We start from the raw sequence: 19,124 nt of genomic DNA on the forward strand, positions 1-19,124 counted from the left end.
ACTTCAATAATACCTTAAGGAAAAATCCTTTATATAAGACTTTTATTGAAATTCTAGATATCTCCAGAGTTATATACTACTAAAATAAATTTCTTTCTGAAAGGTACAGTTCACGAGGAAATGCCATATGAAGTAATTTCTTCCTGTGCTATATAAATGCAGGTTATGATATCCCCTTACTAGCTCTCTGTTCTAGCCAGCATACACCAGATTTGAAGCTTGGTTTACCATTTAATGTAATAAGTGACTCACCTTGCAGTTGGACCAGTGTCATCTTCTTCAGATTCTTGATTTCCTTCTTCAGACAAAGAACTACTGTCCTCGTCGCTGTCTGATGACTTTGAACTACTGCTTTTATAATTAGGGGGCAGAGCTGGTCCTGCAACTAAAGAAGATGTCTTGTGTGTGTCACAAGTAGCCACAACTGTTTCAATGAACTCCCTGGCTGACATTTCACACTTTTCTTCCTGAAATTCTCAGCACTGGCTGGCTATCATTTATTATGGACTTTAATCTCATTTGCTCCTGTTGTGTACAGTGGGCTTGTCTTTCCAACTCCAGGAAGGCAGAAATCATGTCTTACACAGTGTTAACTATGAGATTCACAAAAGCTTTACTATCCAAACTTATAAATATAGCAATAGCACATAATTTCCCTGACATCTTACAATTTTTGCATTGGTTGCAATTTTGGTTGGTGCAACTGCCAAAATGGTTTCATGACTTTGTTTCTTCCTTACGGACAGCATATGGTAGACAATATTTATATCATGGAGCTAGCCAAACAACAATTTGCCATTCCACAGTCTAACACAGTAAAAATCAAAATTATCCATTCTGGTTTCTGACTAAGAATCACCACTTAAACATATCTTTATTGGTATTACCATACTTCTCAGTTAGCTTTCTGTTCGAGATGATTTTCCAAGCAGAAACAAAAGAAGAGGCATTCTAAATTCTCCTGCTTACTAGTAGAGATTCAGAGAAGAGAATGAGGTCACATTCGGATGCAGATGCCAAGAAGAGGTAAGGGTGTTCTGTGCCCACTCACCAGAGTGAACTGCTCTCACTTCATGGCTTAGCAAAATTATAAATTATTGCATGATGTCATTGTGTGATGTCACACAGACACAACTGTCTATGTCGATCCTCAGCAGTGGTGCTAAAACTCTACTGACATAGTTCCCAAGCCTGGGTGTTTATCAGACTTGACAAAATATTTTTTAAAAAGAGATTACTGGGCCCTTGCCCCAGAGATTCTGACTTAGTTGGCCTGGAGTAGGGCCTGGAAATATGATTTTCCAAAGAGCTTCCCAGGTATGCTATTCCTTCAGTATTAATAACAACAAAAACTTAAAAGAGATTTACATGCATTTCCCTATTTAATTCTGACAACAACCTTATTAGGAAAGCAGTATTACTTCTAGCTTACAGATGAGGAAACTGAGGCAGAGAGACAGTAACTTGCCCCATTTTACACAACTAAATAGTGCAGCTAGGATATGAACCTCTTAACCGCTATATTAAACAACATTCAACAAAGTCAACATCCATCCATTCAACAAATATTTATTGAGTACGTACTTATAGAGAAACAACTTAAAAAAGAAACAAATAAAAAAAGGTGATAGTGAATACGTGGGAGGGTAATTTTAAAGACAGAAATCAGGGAAGGTTCCCCTGAGAAGACATTTGTAGGGAGACTTAAATGATGACAGTGGTTATGCAACAATCTGAAAATGAAAATGAAAATGAAAAACATTTAAGATGGAGAAATCACTAGTGTGGAAGTCCTTTGGAGAGAACAAGCTTGATGTGCTTGAGGGACAAAAAGGCCTGTGTGGTTAGAGCAAAGTAAGCAAAGTGACAAGACAAAATTGGATGGTACAAAGGGGCCACACTATATGCTTTGGGGCCAGACTCCAGCTGTGAATTCCAGCTCAGCCACTTCCTAGCTGTGTGATGTGGATATTACTTAACCTTCCTGTGTTACTCTCTTAATCTGTAAAGTGAGGTTAACAGTAGTTCCAATCTCATAGGGCTGCTGTGAAGAATACATATTATACCTGCAAAGCATATAACACTGTATCTGGCATACAGTAGGCACTCTATAAATGTGAGCATAGGCTGTGGTAATTGAGTTTGGATTTTAGTTATAACAGGCAGTCACTGCAAGGTTTTAAGTCTGGAGAGATATAATCTGAGTTAGCTTTTTTATTAAAACAAAATCAAAAAACTCAGCTTGTGGACAATAGGGAATCGGGAGTAGGGGAGATGAGTTAGAAAGCTGATATGAAATGGTTTGATTTGCAACTGCTTTGAAGCAGGATTCGCTAATGGTTTGGATGTGAGAAGTGAGAGCCAAAAAGGAACTGAGGATGTCGTAGGTTTCTGGCCTGATTAGCTAGCCAGGAGGATGGTAATGCTATTCTCTAATATGGAGAAGACTAGGAGGGAAGCATGTTTGCGGGAAGAGCTAAGAGCTTGTTTTTCACATCTTCAGTTTAACATGCCCACTAGAAATTTCAGTGGTATGATCAGTGGTACTTGGGTATATTAATATAAAACTCAGGGGAGAAAGCAGGCTCAGTGTTGGAACCACGAGTCTATTTCGGAAATTTTTTTCCTATTGCTCCTTGTTGTATTACCATAGAACAAGTGCTCAATATACAACAAATTGACTTAAAAAAATCCAAACTTTTATCTTAAAAAATTGGATGCATTTTTTCTACATTCTCCCATGTATCATTAAATAAAGGAAGGAATTACAGAAAATAAATGCTAAACTGGGGGTTCCCTGGTGGCACAGTGGTTAAGAATCTGCCTGCTAATGCAGGGGACATGGGTTCGAGCCCTGGTCTGGGAAGATCCCACATGCCGTGGAGCAACTAAGCCCATGTGCCACAACTACTGAACCTGCGCTCTAGAGCCCGTGCGCCACAGCTGCTGAGCCTGCGCTCTGGAGCCCACCCACCTAGAGCCCGTGCTTCTCAACAAGAGAGGCCACAGCAATGAGAGGCCCGCACACGGCAATGAAGAGCAGCCCCCGCTTGCTGCACTAGAGAAAGCCGACGCCCAGCAACGAAGACCAGATGCAGACAAAAATAAATAAATTTACATATATTTTTAAAAAGCTAAACTGGTAATACGGCATGCTTAGAAAAGAACAATTCATGAGCAAAAAGAGGAAAACAATAATAATTAAAAGATAAAATTCATATCTCCAACTGCTGTTTAAGACTGAAGAACAGTTATGTCTTCGTTTGTAAATGTTCCCCAACTATAAGTGGAGATTACATCTGACTTCTGACCGTAATGAATAATGCCTTTACTGATTTCTGGTTTATCTTTGTATGTACTACTTATTCTTAGAGAAAGCACCTTTTAGAATATAGCAAGGGAGCACACAACCTTCCATAAATATCCCTTTCTTCAAAATTCTAGGCGGTTATAGTTTAACATGAAAGAGACTAGGGGATTACATTTCACTCTTGGCTCTTTCCATCTTTATCTTGCTCCTAAGTATTAAAGACAGAAGTTTTTTGTCCTTTTTAGCTCCTTTCTTTTCTTTCTTTCTTTTTTTTTTTTGCTGCGTTGGGTCTCTGTTGCTGTGCACGGGCTTTTCTCTAGTTGTGGCAAGCGGGGGCTACTCCTCATTGCGGTGGCTTCTCTTGTTGCAGAGTACGGGCTCTAGGCACGCAGGCTTAAGTAGTTGTGGCATGAGGGCTCAGTAGTTGTGGCTCACAGGCTCTAGAGTGCAGGCTCAGTCATTGTGGCACACAGGCTTAGCTGCTCCGCAGCACGTGGGACCTTCCCGGACCAGGGCTTGAACCCGTGTCCCCTGCATTGGCAGGCGGACCCTCAACCACTGTGCCACCAGGGAAGCCCCCTAGCTTCACATTTTTTATAGGTATCATTCTTCAGAACTATATAAAATGTCTCAAAAATTGTTTCAGGCATTTGTAATGAACTATTCCATCTCTTTCCTAAAGCAGTGATACGCGTCATTAAGGTAGCTCTTCTACTGCAATGGTAATTTTACAAGTAGGTTACAACTTTCATGAAAATAGAGATTATGTCATATATTCCATTATGTTCCCCTTATAATATCTATCACACTGAATTATGCATACAGAAAGAAGTACTCAGTGTAAAGCACATTAAATCTCATTATAGATCAAAAATCGATTATAATAGGAAACACTGACTCTGAACCCCAATTAAACAAAACGTTATTCCCTCCAAACCAATTCCATTCTTCTCATTAGTAGACTTAAACTACAAAAAAATTATACTGTTATATTATATTTTGAATTTCAACAATAAAGATTTGTGGAAATTTGTTTTCTCTCTTGTTATATACATTTTTTATAATAATCTTGATTTTGCCTGTTGACTGGCAAAGTCTAAAATATTTACTATCTGGTTCAGGAAAAGCTTGCTGATCCTGTGACAGGATTAAGTCACGGAAATGTCAATAAGGAGCATCCAACTGTCTTTTGGTGGGAGTAGGTAGTGACATCAGTGGCGCAGTGATTAAGAATCTGCCTGCCAATGCAGGGGACAAGGGTTCGAGCCCTGGTCCGGGAAGATCCCACATGCTGCGGAGTAACTAAGCCTGTGCGCCACAACTACTGAGCCTGTGCTCTAGAGCCCGTGTGCCGCAAATACTAAACCCGTGTGCCACACTACTGAAACCCATGCGCCTAGAGACCATGCTCCGCAACAAGAGAAGCCACTGCAATGAGAAGCCCGGGCACCGCCAACAAAGAGTAGCCCCCCCGCTCAGCAACAAGGACCCAACACAGCCAAAAATAAATAAATTAATTAATTTTTAAAAAACCCGTGATGGTTGGGCTGAGGCTAAAAGATGAGACTGAGTTAGCTGGGCAAAGGGAGTGTGGATTGGAGGAAGAGTGGTCTAGGCAGAGGGAAAAGCATCTGCAAAGAACTGAAAGCCTAAGGGCCTGGCACATCTAGAAATGTGTTCAGAGTGGCTGGAACCAACAGAAGAGAGAAGGAGGGATCACCAGGGGGAAATGTGGCTGTGAGGTCAAACAAGGTCAGGACTGAAGAGGGTGCCTTGAATTTCGCAAAAAGGTGCCGAGACAATTGGTGGGTGGTCTTCACTTATTTCCACAGTGAAATTGGTGAGAGAGGTCTCCGTGGGTTGGCAAGAACAGAAGCCAGAATGCAGTGGGTTAAGGAGAAAACGGGGAGGATCCAGAGCTGGTCAGAGAGAAAGAGGAGTAGCTACCGGGGGATGTGGAGTAGTTAGTCTTCATGAAGATGGGAACGATTTGAATGTTCTGGTTAAATGCTAAGGGCAAGGAGCCCCCAGGACAAGTGAGGGAAGGGGTTCCGAGTAAAAATGGAAGGATTAGCCTTGGGAGGAGGTAGTTCCCCTCTTGCATTATAATCAAAGGGAAGACGAAAGAGTTGGGCAGAGGTTTGGGAAAGTTTTTAGGTACTGTGTCAGAAAAGTGAGGAAGTTCTCTTAAGATGGCATCTACTTTTTCTGTGAAGTAGATGGAGAGAGAGTGTAAAGAAGAAAGAGAAGCTTTTAAAAAGCCACGGTTGATCATGGGGGAGGAGACCTGCGTGGGGAAACGTCTGAGGATGGCTGGGCAGAACTGCGGACCCAGCCAGGGAGGAGACTGTAGTTTATAGCAGCATTAGCCTGTGGAGGGGTGAGGTTTCTTCTAGCAGCACTTGGAAGCCTGGGTGTGGGCTCATCGAGGTGAACGACTAGACTGATCCAGGGCTGAGTTTTTGCTAGATGGGTTTAACAGAATACTAAATGGGATAAGGCAGTTGAAAACACTGGCAAGAGAAGGTATGAATGGATGGACCATGGAGGCTAAGTTGAGCAGGGACAGAAGTAATTAAAGGAAACTTAAGGCCAAAACGGACTGAGGCAGAGATCACATGGCTCAATGAGACTAAAAACAAAAATAAAAAATAAAAAAATGTAATGAGAGTAACTGAGTAAGAATGATGGATGAATAAGGGGTTCTGGCTGAGAATAAGATCTTAATTTAAATTTTCAGAGATAGGGGTATTCCCTGGTGGTCCAATGGTTAGGACTCCATGATCTCACTGCCAAGGGCCCGGGTTCAATCCCTGGTCAGGGGACTAAGATCCTATAAGCTGCACAGTATGGCCAAAAAAAAAAAAAAAGTTTTCAGAGGTGGAATAGGATCCAGTGTGTGACTGGAAATGCAGCTGGAAGAGTGGCGTGAAGGTTGCCACAGATGAGGAGCATAAAGTCAGGGTCAAAAGAGACCCGGCTCCACTCAGCTTACACAAAGCAGTGTCTGGAGTATGCAGACTGGTCTTGAGAAAACATCTGCACCCCCGTGTTTTTAACATGATCTCAGGGCACTCAATTTTGCAGCACTCAATTTTCCAGAGTATTCACATAAAATTAAATTGGTCCATCTCAGACCTGTGTGCTAAATAAAAAGTTTGGTTAACCCCACTTTTCTTCAACCTTAGTTGAATGGAACCTTCCTTGCTAAAATAAAAGCCTAACTTTTTAACAGCTATAGCAGAAACAAGACCTGGAAAGAAACCTGTAGGTGGAAACACGGCCTCTGGGTAGTCAGAGAATGCAAATTAGATTCAGAAATGGAAGAGTTATTCTTCCAGCTTTACTCTTTGCCAACTTCAGTCAGTCCCAGACTACAAATTAGTACAAACATGAAAGGAGATAGATACTCATCACGGAGGAGTCTGAGAAACATTTATTTGGCAAATACAAGGTGCCTGCTATGTGTTAAGGCTAGAAGACTATAGTGCAATGGTGGAGACAGATATGTCAGCAAGTTATTCGAAAACAGTGTATTAAATATGTGACGTAACTAAGTAGGCAAAAAACGTGTGGGTAAAGAGGAGGACGTGACAATGCTTGGGAGAGTTTGGAAAGCCTTCACTGAGGTGACACTGAAGTTAGGGCTTGAAGGATGAGGTGGGAGTTTGTCAGGCGAGGGCTGAAGGAGCCTAGAGAATTGAAGAACTGCGCAGAAACTCGGATTGGTTTGAGCTCTGAGCCGTGTGTGTCAGGAGAGGACGAGAGGCTAGGAAGGCAGGTCGGGGGCTAGGGCGCAGAGCATCTTCTGCAAGAGCCAAGGGCATTCATTGCACGTTAGAAGGCAAGAAGGCACAGATGTTCCGAGTACGGGCTTCGCTCTAAGTCGGGCTCCACCACTTAACTGTGTGGTATGCGCAACAGCCTGGGCCTCAGTGTCCCCATCTGCAACACGAAATAATAATCTTTACCTTATACAGTGGCCTAGAGTATTGAATGTGTATCGATCGTTTAGCACAGCGTACAGCCCATCGAGAACTAAATGCGAATACTTCTTGGTGATAATGATTACCAGGCCAAAGCTCATTTCTACAGCCCCTACGGCCACGCTTGGGAAGGAAAGTTAGCTCGGGTGGGGCCGCGCCCACTCGCCACTCCTCCGCCCTCCCGGGCCTCGGGACCAATACTCCGAGAACGGGGCCGGGCCAGAGACGGGGTGGGAGGGCCTGGCGGGCAGGGGGCACGCCGCCGCTTACCCGGGCTGGGGTCCCGCTCCTCGTCCTCCGCTGACCCGCTGGCCTTGAAGCCGGGCGGCAGTGCCGGCCCGATAAGATCCTTCGCCATCCGCGGTGGCAGACACTGGTCCCACACACAAGTGTATCCACGCCGAGTCAAACCTCCCCGCTAGGCGGCCCGCCATACGCCGAAAATGAGGGAAGCTTTTCCGGCCCCGACCAATGACGTAGCAGCCTGTGATTGGCTGACCTCTGTAATTAGCGATAACGGAAGTGACGCCTAAGGCTTGCTCCACATTTGCACGCTGGCTTCCCTACTAGGCGGATGGCATGGGTGAGTCGGCAAGTGGTTTCGTGACTCGCACGGGGTGGTTTTCAGCTCCCGAGGTGACCCCCACTTTGGAACCTCTGAGCGACGGTTCCTCGCTGCCGGACAACTGGATGTCCTGGACGATGCTGCCGGCGCCGCCACCACCACTTTCGTCGCTTCCCGCAGCAGGGTCCGAACCTTCCCCAGGGGCGCAGCCCCCCGCGGAGGCCCAGAGGCTCCCCAAGGCGCCTCCCCCCTTTGACGCCCAGATTCTTCCCGGGGCACAGCCCCCTTTCGACGCCCAGTCCCCCCTTGATTCTCAGCGTCAACTCAATGGCCAGCCTTCCTGGAATTTCCAGGCTTCAACATCATGGTACTGGCCACAGTCTCCCGGTGTTTTTCCTTGGCATTGGCAGCCCCACAACCCTCCGGGTAGGTTGCTGCTCCTCTCTGTACCACCCCTTACCTTTCCTTTTCCCCTCTTCCCTCTCCTTTTCTACCCTTGTTGCTCTCTCCGCTTCTGATACTGCCTTGCACTCTTGGAGTCTGTCATTAATGTCTCACAGTTCGTTCCACGGTTATGTTTTTCCTGCCTGTTCATTTAGTTTAACAATTATTTATTGAATTCGAACTATGAACCAGGAAGGGGAGATATAGCAGTGAACAAAACATACAAATATCCTTATTTTGAGCTTAAATCTCCTGGTGTAGGAATACAGACAATAAACAAAAGAAAGCAGTGTGTATTAGAAAGCAGTGAATGCTATGGAAAGAGAGCAGAGTGACAGGCAGTGCAGTTTTAAATGTCAGTGTCAGTCGTAAGTAAGGTGACATTGGAGCAAAGACTTCAGGGAGGTGAGGGATCAGAGCAGTGCATGTATGTGGGATATAGTGATACAGGCAGAGGAACCTGCAAGTGCAAAGACCTGGAGGCAGAAGCTACAGATCAGAATGGAACCCAGTGAGGCAAGAAAGGACTAAGCCTGGGGTGGAGTTGTACGCAATAGAGGAAGAGGGCCTTGTAGATCGTGGGACTTCTACTGTTACGATATGTTTAGTACAGGGGAGTGGCATGCTTTGATTTATGTTTTCAAAGGGTTAATATGGCTACTGATTGGAAATGCTGGAAAGGGAGATGAGTTAAGAAGGTTTTGCGGTTAACCTGGTGAGAGATACTGGGGACTTGGACCAAGGTGGAGCTCAGGAGGTGATGAGAAGTAGTTGGATTCTAGATATATCTTGAAGGTAGGGTAGGGCCAGCATGATTTGTTAAGGAATTGGGTGTAGGATGGGATGTAAAGAGGAGATGAGAATAACTTAAAGTTTTTTGCCAAGCAAGTGGAAGGATGTGGAGGGAGTAGATTTGGAAAGGAGACCAGGAGTTGAGTTTGGAATATGATTTGTGTCAAGTAGAGATACTGAACTGGCTGTTAGCTATTAGTTTGTACTTTCAGGGGAGGTTTGTGGCTAGAGCTGTAAATCGGGGTGTCATTAGCACAGAGATCATATTTAAAGCCATGAAATTGTTTGCTTAGAACAATTCAATTTACATTAAGTTGAATCCAAATCAGTGTTTACTGTATGCCTAATGCTGGGGATATGAATGTGCCTAAGACAGTCCCAAGCAAGGTGAGATGGGCTCATAAATATAAATCACAATGCAGTGTGACTGGTGATAGAGGCATATAAAAGGAGATTTCAGAGTATGGAGAAAGTTGGGGAAAACTTTTGGAAGATGTTTAATATTCTGGAAGAGATACTTTTTAGGTGGAAGCAAAGAGGTGTCAGTGCAAGGTGAGTTCTGAAGGTTGCAGTGTTCTGGTGTGACTGAAGCGTAGTATGTGGAAGGTACAGGGAAGAGCAGGGTGAAAAAATAAAGAGGGATCTCATCGAAGGACTCTAGGAAGCTACTTGCTTCCGGGGTCTTGAGCAGGGTTGTGATGACTGGAGGATTATTTTTGTGGTGTCAGTGTGCAGGGTCTGTTGGAAGAGAGGGCTTAGGAACTGGAAGCCAGTCTGGAAGGCTGTCACAGTGATACGGGTGAAAGATCAAGGTTTCAGAGTTGGGTCATGGCAATAAGAAAGGAAAAATATTTGAGAAGAAATGTATTTCACAAGGGTCTGTTTTCCTGGTGTAAAATTGATGCTGAAAGAGCTCCATTAGGGATTTTATGGTTTACATTTCTTTTTTCTTTTCAAAAATATTTTTATTTATTTATTTATTTATTTATTTATTTGGCTGCGCTGGGCCTTAGTTGCAGCACATGGGATCTTCATTGCGGTGTGTGGGATCTTTAGTTGCAGCATGTGGGCTCTTAGTTGCAGCACGCAGCATCTAGTTCCCTGACCAGGGATTGAACCTGGGCCCCCTGCCTTGGGAGCACAGAGTCAACTCCTAGACCACCAGGAAAGTCCCCGGTTTACATTTCTAATGCTTGAAATAACTACAAGGAATTTTACCAGGTTAGCTTGTCCATTCCTTTACTTAGACATCCAAAGCATCTATGGACATGTAATCTTACCAATATGTATTAATTTGAAAAATGTTTATTTGGTAAACTAGTCTTAATCTTTGTTAATTTGTTTGAGTTACTATTCTGCCTAGAAGTAGTTTACCACTGTTTTTATTCAAGTATTTATGACATTCTGTAGCAAAATTTTAAATAATTGTATAGTTGCAAACATTTCTGGATCTTTTTGTTTTTCAGTTAAACATTCTTATCTTCCACGAAAACATGATGCAAAAGTCAATGACTTCAACATCTCTCCCAGGAGAAAACAGAAAAAAAGGGTATTTTTTAAGATGTTCTTGAATGTGACACTTTGGTCTCTATGTCACTGTTTCATATCTTGTGTTTCAATCATAACTGTCTCAGTGTTTTGCATTCATTATTGACACAGCAGAGCCTTGCATAAAAGGATCTTTAAGGGTCTTGGCTGTAAGTAAAAACTTCAAGCAAGATCTTTTTGAGAAGTGGAGAAATTGTAGAAAAAGAAAACATTTAATCCATTTTAGTATAGTATTAGGAGTAAATATAATGGGGAATTATGATTACAGATAAATGTAAATGTTATTAAACTTCAATGAAGTAAACAAAAGTATAATATATATTTTATACATAATATATATTATATATTTAGCTTATTTACTTTACTAGCATATTGGTAGGAGAAGGATGAAATTAAAAATTTTTGTTTTTTTAAATGAGGAACAACCTTTCATTATGTTCAGAAACTGAGTCTTAAAATAGGCTTCTTTTATTCTGGTGTAGCTTATAATCTGGTCTTTCAACTTTTAAGATGTGTAAATAATTTTTTTAGTTTAGAATAAATTGAGTAAATCTACAGTATGAAATTAGTACCCTTCATTTTGGCATCAAAACTATGTAACTAATATTAACAAAATATTGTGAAAGTATGTTTATTAACATAATCTCAACATTGAACATTTGGGGCCCTATATAGCCTATCATTGTAATAATCATTTTTGTTTTATGTTTAAACATAAAAAGGAATTAAAATAAACTAATATGTACCTAAATAGTTCTTTTTTCCTCATTCTGTAGTTAAAATACACACACACACACACACCTGTTTTTCCTAAAAGAAGAAATAACTGTTTTTACCCTGAATATTTATTTTTAGGTCATTTTGACATATGCTCTATTAAGTTTTAATTAGATTACCAATTTGAAATCTACTCACAATTTATATTAGCTTTACTCAGATTTAAACTTTTTAACAAGCCTGGCTTTTCCTAATGTATTTGTTAAAAATAAAAACAGACTCATCCCTTCATTAGAAATGTATTCAGAAGTTTTTGCCACCTGTAAGGGTTGTGTGAAAAAATCAAAATATGTACTATATTTTTACTGATGGTTAAAGAGTTCTCACCAAAAGCCTAATGCCTCTTCGTTTTTGTTTGCAGAAAAGAAAGGAACCAGTTTTTCACTATTTTTGTGATACCTGTGATCGTGGTTTTAAAAATCAAGAGAAGTATGATAAACACATGTCCGAACATATGAAAGTAGGTTTTCTTATTTGTCCTGATATTTATTTAGCAAAATGGGTTTATTTGGTAGAAATTCTGAGCTTCCTTCCCTTAAAAGTTTATAGTTTTCATAGAAATGTGGTTTGATGCCTTGCCAAATTGGGACAGTGACCCTGGGATTTGCAGTTTGAGCGTGGGAAGCCCACTGCTTCAGGAAGTGTGAGATGGCAGTAAAAGAAAAGGGAGGTCTGGCAGCTGTTTGTATGTATGCGCCTCCTCTGCTCTGTGAGAGGCTGGGCCTCCCCTCCAGTTGCTCCGTGCACCTTTGTGAGTTCTTTCTCCTTTAAGGTTGCCCTTGATTATTTAACCGCACAGTGTAATTTGCCTTGGCCCAGCACCCTCTACGGATGGCTTAGACCTTATTAAGTACTTTTAACCAGGATATTTGAGAAGTAAAAAAGTTAAAAGGAAAGTTCTTAGTTTGGAAAGGTTCTCTTTCAGTTTGTAGGCATGCCCCTTAACTTTAGGAATTAAGGACATTTTACAACATTGCTGATGTCGTGCATTCACTCAAGTGGAGAAGTAAATGATATGCATTACTGTACTATATACTTTGAGAGTGCAACTCTGTTTTGGAGTGATTTTTGTTTTAGATATTCAGTGATAACACCACATAGATGAGATACTATGTAATATGACCAGATATGTGTGTATATATAGTAGTAAGGTAAATTTTTTATGGAAAACATTGAGTAGCCTTTCTTAAAAATTCTTACAGTGCCCTGAGGTAGATTGCTCTTTTAGTGCACATGAGAAGATTGTCCAATTCCATTGGAAAAATGTAAGTTCTTTTTTTGTTTGATACATGCTCTTTTTATTTCATTGATTTATTATCTTCATAGCTCTCTATTTATATAGCCTACTAATAAGTAACATTTATAGAACACTGTACTTTGTAAGGCATTTTTACATCTACTATTCAATTTTATCCTTGTAAGCCACTGTGTAAAGTAAATAAATCTTGGCCCTATTTAACAGATTGGTAAAATGATTGCCCAGGGTCTCAGAACTGACCCCTGCACTTGAATTTCATGATGGCAAATTCTGTTTTACTGTACCATGCTGTTTCAGATTGTTTTGTGTATTCATTGTTTCTCTAGCTAACTTTCTCAACTTTGGTTGGTAGGTAATTCATTTGGGTATTTAATATCAATCAAGTATTGGGTGGTATTTACTTTGTAACCAAAATGATATTATGACTTTTTTCTTATCAGTAGTACTAATCTAAAGACAAGAGAAAAATTCTTTTTCCTTTAAAGGAAAAATCATAATAAAGATAGATAAAACCCGCTTACTTAGTTTTAAAATTGTCTCTGCTAGTAAATTTACTTTTGGATACACAATCTCCATTATCCCCCATAATACTTGAGATTTAGTCAAAAGCATACAATACGCTTCTTGATATTCAGCAGACATTTTCCCCTTAGACGCATGCTCCTGGTATGAAGAAAATCAAGTTAGACACTCCAGAGGAGATTGCAAGATGGAGGGAAGAAAGAAGAAAGTGAGTAAAGAGTTAAGAACTAGTGAAACAATTTTCTTTTACTGTGGCAAGGCTGAGTACTTGAAAATAATGACAGTTCTGGCCCTAAGGAACAATTTGAAAAAGGAAATTTGGTCTTTTGTTATTTATTTAAATTTTTGAATATTATTTTCTTTTTATTTATTTATTTTTAAATTTTATTTTATTTTTTTATATAGCAGGTTCTTGGTCATCAATGAATTTTATTTTATTTATTTTTTTATACAGCAGGTTCTTATTAGTCATCAATTTTATACACATCAGTGTATACATGTCAATCCCAATCACCCAATTCATCACACCACCACCACCACCACCACACCCCTGTGGCTTTACCCCCTGGTGTCTATACGTTTGTTCTCTACATCTGTGTCTCTACTTCTGCCCTGCAAACTGGTTCATCTGTACCACTTTTCTAGGTTCCACATCCATGCGTTAACATACGGTATTTGTTTTGCTCTTTCTGACTTACTTCACTCTGTATGACAGTCTCTAGATCCATCCACGTCTCAACAAATGACCCAATTTCGTTCCTTTTTATGGCTGAGTAATATTCCATTGTATGTATGTACCACACCTTCTTTATCCATTCGTCTGTTGATGGGCATTTAGGTTGCTTCCATGACCTGGCTATTGTAAATAGTGCTGCAATAAACATTGGGGTGCATGTGTCTTTTTGAATTATGGTTTTCTCTGGGTATATGCTCAGTAGTGGGATTGCTGAGCCATATAGTAATTCTATTTTTAGTTTTTTAAGGAGCCTCCATACTGTTCTCCACAGTGACTGTATCAATTTACATTCCCACCAACAGTGCAAGAGGGTTCCCTTTTCTCCACACCCTCTCCAGCATTTGTTGTTTGTAGATTTTCTGATGATGCCCATTCTAACTGGTGTGAGGTGATACCTCATTGTAGTTTTGATTTGCATTTCTCTGATAATTACTGACGTTGAGCAACTTTTCATGTGCTTCTTGCCCATCTGTATGTCTTCTTTAGAGAAATGTCTATTTAGGTCTTCTCCCCATTTTTGGATTGGGTTGTTTGTTTTTCTAATATTGAGGTGCATGAGCTGTTTATATATTTTGGAGATTAATCCTTTGTTGATTCGTTTGCAGATATTTTCTCCCATCCTGAGTGTTGTCTTTTCGTCTTGTTTATGGTTTCCTTTGCTGTGCAAAAGCTTTTAAGTTTCATTAGGTCCCATTTGTTTATTTTTGTTTTTATTTCCATGACTCTAGGAGGTAGATCAAAAAAGATCTTGCTGTGATTTATGTCAAAGAGTGTTCTTCCTCTGTTTTCCTCTAAGAGTTTTATAGTGTCTGGTCTTACATTTAGGTCTCTAATCCATTTTGAGGGTTTTTTTGTGTGTATTGTGTTAGAGAGTGTTCTAATTTCATTCTTTTACATGTAGCTGTCCAGTTTTCCCAGCACCACTTACTGAAGCGACTGTCTTTTCTCCATTGTATATCCTTGCCTCCTTTGTCATAGATTAGTTGACCATAGGTGTGGGTTTATCTCTGGGCTTTCTATAATGTTCTGTGTTTCTGTTTTTGTGCCTGTACCATATTGTCTTGATTACTGTAGCTTTGTAGTGTGGTCTGAAGTCAGGGAGTCTGATTCCTCCAGCTCCGTTTTTTTTCCCTCAACACTGCTTTGGCTATTTGGGGTCTTTTGTGTCTCCATACAAATTTTAAGATTTTTTGTACTAGTTCTGTAAAAAATGCCATTGGTAATTTGATGGGGATTGCATTGACTCTATAGATGGCTTTGGGTAGTATAGTCATTTTGACAATATTGATTCTTCCAATCCAAGAACATGGTATATCTCTCCATCTGTTGGTATCATCTTTAATTTCTTTCATCAGTGTCTTTTTTTTTTTTTTTGGCGGTACGCGGGCCTCTCACTGTTGTGGCCTCTCCTGTTGCAGAGCACAGGCTCCGGACGCGCAGGCCCAGCGGCCATGGCCCACGGGCCCAGCCGCTCCGTGACACATGGGATCTTCCTGGGCCGGGACACGAACCCGCGTCCCCTGCATTGGCAGGCAGACTCTCAACCACTGCACCACCAGGGAAGCCCTTGAATGTAGCTTTTGATAGACCTAATAGGAACTCTTCATAAATAACTGATGTCATAATGGGACCTTGCTCTTTGAGGGGAGCCACTACATGCCCCCTCTGTTAAATATTCAATACTGAGGCAGTGATGGGTGGGTGCTATTTAAAAAAAAATGTATAATACTTTGCTATGTTTATTGTTTTGATTACTTTAAAAATGTTGTTGAATGATTGGAGTGTGCTAGGCAGAGGGAGAACAGCAGTGACAAGTTGCACACGTGCCTGTCCTTATCCATAAAAAGATGAGAAATGTTTTCCTGTAATTAAAGTCTAAGAAATTTGAGTCTTACCATGTGACTTGTAGCTTTATACTTATAAGGGAAGAAAGCTTAATAGATGTGTAGCCTGAATCTACTAATGAAAAATCCCATGAGGATGCTGTTGTCTCAGGATAGGACCAGGATACCTCATCCTGAAACAGAAGACCAAGTCAGAACTATTAGGATGGTCAGCAGCACTGTTAAGTCAATAGCTGTTTTTCTGGAATTGAAAAATGAGGAGATCCTCAGATAGGAACAGTTACCTTGAAAGGTCAAGAAAGATACTTAAAAACTTTTAACCAGCAGGTTAAAGTTGTACTTCATTCAACTTAAAGTTTTCAGCTTAAAGCCCCTGTATGTGTGTATATGAAGAGCTGTGTGAAATGTTGCACTGTTACGTGAGAGAGTTAGTTACTGCCCTTTAAAGCTTGAAAGGTAATTCTGAGGAAAACCAGCATAAACATAAAGATTTAGAACCAACCGAGAACAAATAGAATTCAGTAAATGTGTATGTAACTACCCGTTATTAATACTCTCTAAAGAGTTGGATGAGGGTGAAGGACAATCAGAGGAATTTAATTCTTAAGCAAGTAAACCTGGGTCCAGCCAGTCAGCAGTCAACATGGACTCAATGGATTTAATAGAATTTTAAGAGCATCCTTGGCTAACAAATGTTAAGAATCTAGGGTAAGAATCTAGGCCACGAGGAGTAGGGTATACTAGAATGCCTTTTCCTCTTTATCTCCTGGCAGAATCTTATTTATCTTGTAAGACCTGTGTTGTTTTTTTAAAAAAACATGTATTTATTTATTTATTTTGGCTGCGCTGGATCTTAGTTGCGGCATGCGTCCTTCTTCTTAGTTGCTGCATGCATGCGGGATCTAGTTCCCCGACCAGGGATTGAACCCAGGCCCCCAGCATTGGGAATGCAGAGTCTTACCCACTGCACCACCAGGGAAGTCCCAAGCCCTGTCTTAAGCGTCACCTGATTTGTCATTCTCTTCTTCTTCTTCATTTCCTCTATCTCAGTGCTGCCAGAGGGCTAGTCTATAACAAGATAAGGAACTTGTACCAGAATATAAATCTATACCTTACTTCCTTCATTGAGAAAGTCTTGGTAAGAAGAAAATGTCAGCTGAACTAAATATATTTTGCTTAGGGACATAGCTGATTTATACCCTGACATAAGTGTGGATTGGCTGCCAGTCCATGGACCAACCTCCCCTAAAGCATTATTCACTACTTCCTGTGTGAATACATAGCTGATTAATACAAACACAATAGCGTTTGTTGCATGATATTGTTGGTGTCCCTAGTCTTAGACATCTTTGATTCTGCTGCATTTTGCATAGTACCTGGGATTTAGTATGTGGAGAATAAATATTTGTTGACTGAATTACTGTTAAATGGTGCAGTATGGGAAGAACCAGTCTTGGCATTGATAAGGAGCCTTAGCCAATTGCATGGTCAAACTTACAAGTCAAAGGAGTTGGGACCATGACATGATTTGGCTTAGTGAAGAATTTGAAGAAGTTCATATAAAGCTCCTTGCCTCCTCTAGGTGGCTTCTTTACAGGTACAGTTTTTTTCTTCTCATGATTCCACTTCACTCTGGTTTTTTGTTTTCTGTTTGCTTTGCTTATTTGTTTTTTATCTGTTGGGTGTATCTTTTTCTTACTATTTTGCACAGAGGAATAATCAAACAAGAAGAGTTGGCTCTACTTCCTGATACTTAGTTTTTAAAGAGCTAGCTGGTGACGACAGTATTGAAGATTATATCCTACTAGATGGATTGGAAATTGCCTACCTGCAAAGGTTTTTCCCTGGTACTTTGCCATGACTTTGGTCAGTTGGAAGTTGTTGCAGCTCAGTGGTGCCAGCCCCTATTGTATATGTTTAATTCTTTTGAGGAGAATGATGATGGCTACTAGTCAGCAATGATTATAAAGCAACTGAGAAGTTAATTAAGTAAGCTGTTTAATCTCTCAAGTTTTGAGTTCACTTAAAGCAATAGGAAAGTTCTGAAATGAGTTCCTGATTAACCAAGTTTGGTTCTCTTATATCTAATGAGTGTTTAAATTAAGTCATTCTGTAAACTGGGAAAATTGGACCCACTATTAAATTAATGGTAGCCAGCTTCAGTGATTCTGTTCTACTATGTCTCTAGCTGTTTTACTCTCCCACAGTCCTTCACTCTACCCTCCTCAGCATATAAGAGGAAGGACCTCATCTAGTCTGGAGGAGTTGGGTGTTCCTTGACAAAGGGCAGTTGAGCTGAACTTAGACCTAATTAGGAAGAAATAAGGGGAGGCAGGGGCTAGTGCACAGACAGATTGGCATGAATATAGGAATTTGAATATAGGTAAGAGATGATAGAAGCTTTTGAAAGATGGCAGCTATGGGAACAGAGAGAACTAGGTGGATATAGAACATAAAAATGGGCAGTGTTTGATAGTTGGGCACTTGTGAGGTTGAGGAGGAAAGAGGTTTTGAGGAGATGTCCAAGTTCCTCTGTGAAAGCACCTTTGTGAAAGGTGGTGCCTCTTCCTCAGACAGGGAACCCCGGAAGAGAATCACATTTGGAGATGTTGATTTAGGACATCGTTGAGTATGAGGAGATTCTGAGACATCTATTTGAAGATGTTGTGTAAGCATTGGGACTCAGACCAGACTGGCTGGAGATAGATATTTTAAAATCATGAAACCATGAACGCAGAAGATATTCCCCACAGAGAGAGAGGGTAGAGTGGAAAGGGAAGATAGCCTAGAAGGGAGTTAAAACCAACAAGCCTGCTGAGCAAGAGCCAGAGATGTAGAAGAAAACTCAGAATATGACCTGTCGTGGAAGCCAGTAGAAGGGAGGATTTCAAGAAGGAAAATGTGATTATCAGTGCAGATTGCTGTGGAAAGGTCAAATAAAACAACAAAAAGTGACTGATTTTGTGACTTGTAGGGCCCCCTTGACATGGATTCCAGATGATTGCTCCTTGGCCCTTCTTCTTGGAGTTTCCTGCTATCTGTCTCCACAGCTCTCTGCAGCTCTGACAGCCTCCCCCATGATTCTTTTTTTAAAAAAAATATATTTATTTATTTATTTGGCTGCATTGGGTCTTAGTTGCAGCAGCGGGATCTTCGTTGCAGCATATGGGATCTTTTGTTGTGGAGCGCAGGCTCTTTGTTGCTGCATGCGGGCTTCTCACTAGTTGTGGTGCACAGGCTTTAGAGCGCACAGCCTCAGTAGTTGCGGCGCATGGGCTCTCTAGTTGTGGTGTGTGGGCTCTAAAGTGCTCAGGCTCAGTAGTTGCGGCGTGCAGGCTTAGT

The 19,124-nt window shown here is 40.9% G+C and overlaps 2 protein-coding genes across 3 annotated transcripts in view; one reads left to right on the plus strand and one right to left on the minus strand.

Annotated features, from left to right (window-relative positions):
- The window catches only part of GPALPP1 (GPALPP motifs containing 1), a 28,816-nt gene extending 21,028 nt beyond the window's left edge, over positions 1–7,788 (minus strand). Inside the window, exons 1-2 of one of the 2 annotated variants that reach the window (XM_059041873.2) lie at positions 7,567–7,788; positions 253–385 (exon numbers count right to left, since the gene is read on the minus strand). In XM_059041873.2, the coding sequence (XP_058897856.1) occupies positions 253–385; positions 7,567–7,654 (221 nt within the window). In that variant the 5' untranslated portion in view covers positions 7,655–7,788. The remainder of the gene's footprint in view (positions 1–252; positions 386–7,566) is intronic. The other variant, XM_067016522.1, reaches the window with a different exon arrangement.
- A 17-nt stretch (positions 7,789–7,805) lies between these two features.
- NUFIP1 (nuclear FMR1 interacting protein 1) overlaps positions 7,806–19,124 on the plus strand; it is a 42,217-nt gene continuing 30,898 nt past the window's right edge. The window contains exons 1-5 of the mRNA XM_059041867.2: positions 7,806–8,287; positions 10,564–10,646; positions 11,784–11,882; positions 12,625–12,687; positions 13,334–13,410. Of these exons, the coding sequence (XP_058897850.1) occupies positions 7,876–8,287; positions 10,564–10,646; positions 11,784–11,882; positions 12,625–12,687; positions 13,334–13,410 (734 nt within the window). The 5' untranslated portion in view covers positions 7,806–7,875. The remainder of the gene's footprint in view (positions 8,288–10,563; positions 10,647–11,783; positions 11,883–12,624; positions 12,688–13,333; positions 13,411–19,124) is intronic.

This window comes from Kogia breviceps, chromosome 16 (assembly GCF_026419965.1).
Source record: "Kogia breviceps isolate mKogBre1 chromosome 16, mKogBre1 haplotype 1, whole genome shotgun sequence".
Taxonomy (NCBI): domain Eukaryota; kingdom Metazoa; phylum Chordata; class Mammalia; order Artiodactyla; family Physeteridae; genus Kogia; species Kogia breviceps.